Source organism: Haliotis cracherodii, unplaced genomic scaffold (assembly GCF_022045235.1).
Source record: "Haliotis cracherodii isolate W230 unplaced genomic scaffold, xgHalCrac1.p SCAF_14, whole genome shotgun sequence".
Taxonomy (NCBI): domain Eukaryota; kingdom Metazoa; phylum Mollusca; class Gastropoda; order Lepetellida; family Haliotidae; genus Haliotis; species Haliotis cracherodii.
Genome location: NW_027266269.1, coordinates 34680967 through 34687947, shown reverse-complemented (window position 1 = coordinate 34687947; position 6981 = coordinate 34680967). Strand labels below are relative to the sequence as shown.

Sequence of the window (6981 nt, the reverse complement as noted above, 5' to 3'; positions counted from 1 at the left end):
GGGGGGCGTATTCAGACATTTTGAGCCACCGCCACCATGTTGAGCGTCGTCCTCTTCGCCCTCATCGCTGCTGCTGTTGCAGACCCCTGCTGTACCCCCGACCAATGGGAGGGCAACTTTGGCAGCATCACGGGAACGGTCACCGACGACATGACTAAAACTATAAAGGTAGGTGTCATAATAACGCCGCCCAGGTGTCAGGTGGTGCAGTTGTTTCGGCGGTCACAAAGGTTGATCAAAGGACAATGATTTAGCCCTTGTGGCACAGGGGATCTTCATGATTTAATTATTTTTTTATCAAAACAATATGAAATGTTGTTAAACCTAGTGGTGTTTTCGTATAAATGAAATTAGATTGTTGTTCATTCAAAACTTGTCTGTTTTTGACATATCACCACACTAAATTTATAATCATTACTACTACTACTACTACTACTACTACTACTACTACTACTACTACTAGTAGTAGTAGCCCAGTCGTCCAAGGCTCCGCGAATCGGACTTGTGCAGACTTGCGTCCCTTGGGTAAACGTCTGAGACCTGCATCACTTCGGGCTCCCCCCCCCCCCCCCCCCCCCCCCCCACCCCCTCCCCCGACACACACACACATTAAGCTGACTCGCCGTGATATAACTGGAATACTGTTAAAAGCGGCGTTAAACCCAACTCACTCACTCACTCACTACTACTACCACAACCAAGAACCCGTTTTCAAGACCAGAACGTTCTAAAGTGCAAAGTAAAGAGGACTAGTGGGTCATGTACCGTTTATTTAGAACGTCTAGAGAAGTAGTATCCTCTTTGGCTGCCTAAGAAAGCCAGGTACCTTTGATTGTGCTTTCGAATCTCGGTTCGGCCCGATTATGTTTCCGTGGTTCTCAGCACCCCACTCGTCTTCGTGGAATAATGATATAATAATTACTCTCATTACTCACATACAGGTGAACGGCATGATGGCATACGACTTCATCAACAAAGTGGTTGCCCAGACAACGGTTGTGACGGAAGGATCCATGAAGATGCAGAACAAGACGATCATCAACTACAACACAGTGAGTCGTCACGAAACCTTACACTGTATACCTGGGCGGGGATCGTTGTGGGGAGGGGGGTGGGGGACGGGTGGAGTTGGATTGACATACAGACTATCGAATCCATCCGCTTAGCAAAGAAGGAACCGCGCAATTTAATACTATGCGCAACCAAGCGAATTTATTTATTTATTTATTTATTTATTTATTTATTTATTTATTTATTTATTGTGTGTTATGACATGATCCATTTCGGTTTCCTCATTTCAATATAAATATTTCACTATGTAAACATAAACAGATGTGAATGTTCCCATTTCATAAATTGGCTATTTAGTAGTGACACATGGGTTGCTCGGGGCCTAGTCCAACCCTGGATGCCACTGGGGACATTGAAATTTCACACGCACACACGCACACACGCACAAACGCACAAACGCACGCAAGCACGCACGCACGCACGCACTCGCACGCACACAGACACACACACACCACTCAGTTTAGTCGCTATAGTTTACGACGGTACATTGGGGAGCCCCAAGCACTACTTTATTATTTCAATTTTATATGAATCTAGTTTAGAAATGGACGTGCGTATCTGACTGTCGATCACTTCTTGGTGTTCTACCTTTTAATTGTCTCATATGCTGGAATTCACAGAAAATGATGTACCTGATCGACACGACGAGAGACCTGTGCGAAGTAAAGTCCGTCGACCAGCCCATGATGCAGGCGTGTACTCCACGTACGTAATCATTACAGAATAACCAGCGTATTAAGCAATTACTATTATCATCCAAAACTGGCTCCCACAGGAGATATCACTTGGGTGAGATCAAGCGTTATCTACACTGTAGATATTGCTGCAATGAAATTACATCACAATGCTTTGAAGACCATTATGATGTCATTGGTTACCATGCCGCCTCCGAACCAATCTTCTTCAATGACACAATGATTGACGTAACGTTCACCTCGACGTCGGTGCACTCGAATCCGTCCATCGCTGTGGCTGAGGTGAAAACGAGACTCGGCAGTGAATAGAACTTGTCCCCACTGCATGGCCGTCCAGCGTAGACGCTGTCTGCACCACTGTAGACGTGCTTGACAGTGGTTTCCTGTCAAAAAGGGACGTCTGGCGGGTCTTCTGGCGACAATCCCTGCACATCCGAGGCGACGACGTACGGTTTGTGAAGATATTCGTCGAAGGCCAGGGATAAGCATGTTTTTTTTAAAGAATACAGATAAAGACATGTAAATATTTTATGGGATTTAAAATGTCACCCTCGGTGATGTTTGGAGATAACCATGATTTATTTAAGGTAACAAGCGTGGCTTGAAATAATGGGTATAAATTGTTTTCCATGCCAGACAAAAGTTAATGTTGGACAAGACATTTGACTGGCACCAAACTTGAAAATTTTGTTATTCAACTCGGGGTTCTGTTATGTTTGGAAGAATCAGAGTATTGCCAGCGTAAATGCCTTCCTACCAGAATTCATCGATAGAGCAATTTTATCTATCATGAAGACAATCCAGTGATCGATTTCATGGGCATCGATCCACTGTTAGGTCATGTAAAGACGGTTTTTTTCGTGACAATAAAGAATGCTGTACATACAAATCAGGTAAACGTAAGACTCTTGATAGTGATAAACATTTTCCATAAATATTAGGTTTGTCCCTGTTTCTTCTTCCCAATCGGAACTATTTTATGGTATTTCGGTCCATTCCTACTCGTTCTTACACTATCTCCATTTGCCGATTAAAATCCTAAATTTGAGTCTAACTCCCCTTGTAAAATGGCTCCAGTGGCCACAATTCCAACTGCATGACAGGATGATAACTTGTAAGTATTGTTGTGAGGCAGTCGATATTGTTATAGGTTTATTGGCATTCGTGACCACTCGCCCCTTTCCGTAACCTGCAAGAAGACTCGTCCCCCTATTGATGAATGTTATGTGCGAAAATACGACAAACCAATCAGAATGCGCGTATGACTTCAAGTTCTTCGTCAAAGAATCCCTCATGAATAATTTTTGAATTCACATATGTCTTGCATCTAAAAATATACCCAATACACAGTTAAATGTGTTTAATCACACTGTATAATTCTGCACGTCCCGATGTGCTTTAAATTGCATCTGAAATATATATTATATATGGGGAAAATGTGTGAACCATTACGCAGCGAGTTGACCATTGTTTTAGGTATGCCCGTTTGCGCTAAGACGGAACTCGGTGGCAAAAATGGCCACGAGAGGGGCACGAGTCGCTAATCGGCTCGTCCCGGAATAACACGAGTTGGTCACGAATGGTTTATTGGTAGAGATGGTCAGTGGCAGCAAATCACTGAGGCGCACGTAAAATATTCAGTGTTGTTGTTGTTGCCTGTCCCAACCGGAAGTGTCATTTTGAGTTATCTTCCCTTGGTTGTCGTCAACCACATAACAGACTTGATCGTTGGAAACGTTTCGTGACGGGATAGTTTTTTGAAGGCTGTCTCTAATACTTTTATAAGAGCAACTAAGGGGCGAGTCGAGGCCTTGTACGACCTGACTATTTACTTGAAACTTTCAAATTTGAAAACACGGGATTCCTGCAGGCTTCCCACACTATTCCATATTGAAGAACGGAGCACGTGACTCTAACAAGGTTTTCAACAGTGAAAAAATCGGGACATTTGCGATTGCCCATGTAGCATAGGGCCTTGCTCTTATTTCAGTCAGTATAACCCTTCAGCTGCATTTTTCAATATAACTGGTTAATTATTCATTGAGAAAACCGGCGAGCCACAGACACTCCAGGAACTTTGAAACATGCTCCAGCAGTTATGGACGGATATCCAACAGGACTTTGTGCGACGCCTGGTCCATTCCATGAAACGGAGATGTGTTGCTTGCATCGCACCCAGAGGTGGACACACGCTTTTGATTTGTAAATTGACATTTTGGCATGTTCATGTTTTTTATGAACTCACGCATTTTTTGAAGTCAGTATGGCAAATTAAACCATTTGAACACTTACAGGCGTCTTTTATCTGTTGCAAACCGAAATTGTTTCAGATTTGGTAAAAAACATAACTTTGCATTAAATCTTCAATGTCACAGGAACTTGTGTTGTTCAGTGTATATTCAAGTGTGAGAGTTTGCTTCAGAGGGTGCAACGGAGGCAGGGACCTTCTACTTCGGTGCTGGGGATGACAATATGCTTGATGCTACATCCTACAAGTTCACTGTGAACACCATGGGGAGCTATCTGACCGTCACCAGTCTGGACTGTGTCCCCATTACTTCCGTCACGTACGGTCAAGCTGGCAACAGTAGGTCTTCCATTAGCTGTAGACATTATTTACACCCGTAAACCGGGGTAGAATAGGTCTTCAGCAACCTATGCTTGCCGTAAAAGGCGGCTCTGCTTGTCGTTAGAGGCGACTAACGGGATCGGGTGGTCAGGCTCGCTGACTTGGTTTATGCATGTCATCGTATCCATAATGCGTGGGTCGATGCTCATGATATCAATCACTGGATGGTCTGGTCCAGACTCGATCAGTTACAGACCGCCGTCATAAAGCTGGAATATTGCTGAGTGCGGCGTTAAACAACATACAACAACAACCTATTATTTAAATTCATATAAAAGGTATAGATTAATTTCAAATGATCCACCCTGCTCTTGTGTCGCAACTTATTAAAATGCAATTCATTATTTAATCATTACGCCATAATTAGAAATAATATGTTTTATTATACACATGATTATGATATAAAAAAGCTTCGTATGGTACTATTGACAAATCTATACAGCAAAACATTCAAATAATGTACATAGATTTTTCTCAGAATCTTGTAGATTTAATTAATCAATACGGCCCTATATTTCTTTATCTACTTATAATATAATGACTATATTATTACTTAACTGATAGTATTGAATTAGTTGTTAGCAAATATCTTTATCAAAAACATTATTTCCTACATTTGGCATTTCATGCAATATGTTTTCAATATTTTTAAGATGAGCCACTGGCTTGTTTGCCAGTCCATTTCAGAAAGAAATATTGCTATACCTATACATTAAAGTCATAAATACATGATTTCATTTTTATCTGTAGCCGCCATTATGACGAACGTTGGTTTCGTCGACATCATGCTTAAAATCCAAGACCCCTCTGTATTCGACCCCCCGGCTTCATGTGACGAGGCCAAGGTGGTGAGTGTTGCACCGGACTGGGGGTATGTTTGAAACAAAACTAGCGGAGTTTAAGATGTAGATCCCAGTGAAATGAATAGGTGAGATGGTTTCATAAGCTCTGTGAAGAGTCAACCACCTACAGAAGTGAGTGAGTGTGTGCGTTGAGTGGAGGAAGCCAAGAATTGTTCCCTGAGTGAGTGAGTGACATTGGGGGGGGGGGGGGGGGGGGTCAAGAATTGTTCCCTGGGTGAGTGAGTGACATTGAGCGGAGGAAACCAAGAATTGTTCCCTGAGTGAGTGAGTGACATTGAGTGGGGGAAACCAAGACTTGTTCCCTGAGTGAGTGAGTAACATTGAGTGGGGGAAACCAAGAAGTGTTCCCTGAGTGAGTGAGTGACATTGAGTGGACGAAACCAAGAAGTGTTCCCTGAGTGAGTGAGTGACATTGAGTGGGGGAAACCAAGAATTGCTCCCTGAGTGAGTGAGTGACATTGAGTGGAGGAAACCAAGAAGTGTTCCCTGAGTGAGTGAGTGACATTGAACGGAGGAAACCAAGAATTGTTCCCTGAGTGAGTGAGTAACATTGAGTGGGGGAAACCAAGAATTGCTCCCTGAGTGAGTGAGTGACATTGAACGAAGGAAACCAAGAATTGTTCCCTGAGTGAGTGAGTGACATTGAACGGAGGAAACCAAGACTTGTTCCCTGAGTGAGTGAGTAACATTGAGTGGGGGAAACCAAGAATTGTTCCCTGAGTGAGTGAGTGACATTGAACGAAGGAAACCAAGAATTGTTCCCTGAGTGAGTGAGTAACATTGAGTGGGGGAAACCAAGAAGTGTTCCCTGAGTGAGTGAGTGACATTGAACGGAGGAAACCAAGAAGTGTTCCCTGAGTGAGTGAGTGACATTGAGTAGGGGAAACCAAGACTTGTTCCCTGAGTGAGTGAGTAACATTGAGTGGGGGAAACCAAGAATTGTTCCCTGAGTGAGTGAGTAACATTGAGTGGGGGAAACCAAGAATTGTTCCCCGAGTGAGTGAGTGACATTGAGTGGAGGAAACCAAGAAGTGTTCCCTGAGTGAGTGAGTGACATTGAACGGAGGAAACCAAGAATTGTTCCCTGAGTGAGTGACATTGAGTAGACGAAACCAATAATTGTGACATTGAGTGGGGTACGCGGAGAATTGTTCGTTCAAGGACTGAGCGATGTTAAATGTGCCAGCAAGGGGGTCCTCGATGTCATTTGTGACGTCACAACGAAGTGACGGTTTTTTTATAAAAGAAAACAGTAAAATGTGGCTCAGGTTGTTAGGACGTATTTTTAACCCGGAATCCAAACGGTTTTATTCTGTTGCAGACACCGGGTGAAAACTATGCCGTTCATAGCTTCTTTGGTACCCCCACACATCACCACTTGTAGCGGACACCCTGCAGCTCTCCAGACGCCACGTCATCACCGATGATTAGGGTTCGGCTGCATCAAGAACTAGCCATCGTAGTCCTGTTTGAGGCCATTTAGTGTATTGTGATTTCAAAATAAAATAAAAATAAAAGAAGAGTTGTTTTGTATCTCAGGGTGTCAGCTCAGCCTCATTTGGATCGAAAGCAAAAATACTTGTTTCTTTTATACATGTACGTGTCATGCATGTCTCTTATACTGGGAGGGTGGGGGGTGTGGTGGTTGGGCTGGGGTGGGGTGGGGGTGCGGTCAGGTAGCCTAGTAGTTAAAGCGTTCGCTCGTCACGCCGAAGACCCGGGT

The 6981-nt window shown here is 43.5% G+C and overlaps 1 protein-coding gene across 1 annotated transcript; it reads left to right on the top strand.

The window, feature by feature from the left end:
* LOC139460766 (mammalian ependymin-related protein 1-like) lies at window positions 1-6745 on the top strand. The gene is made up of 6 exons (XM_071242237.1): window positions 1-168; window positions 942-1052; window positions 1692-1776; window positions 4189-4353; window positions 5146-5243; window positions 6580-6745. Exons 1-6 carry the CDS (start codon window positions 37-39, stop codon window positions 6640-6642), a joined length of 654 nt encoding a protein of 217 aa, XP_071098338.1. The 5' UTR covers window positions 1-36; the 3' UTR covers window positions 6643-6745.
* Window positions 6746-6981: the final 236 nt, after the last annotated feature.

Coding starts and splice junctions, on each gene's coding strand:
- LOC139460766 (XM_071242237.1), top strand. CDS start 37: ATGTTGAGCGTCGTCCTCTTCGCCCTCATCGCTGCTGCTGTTGCAGAC. Junction 1,053..1,691: donor CGATCATCAACTACAACACA/GTGAGTCGTCAC, acceptor TGGAATTCACAG/AAAATGATGTACCTGATCGA. Junction 5,244..6,579: donor CATGTGACGAGGCCAAGGTG/GTGAGTGTTGCA, acceptor ATTCTGTTGCAG/ACACCGGGTGAAAACTATGC.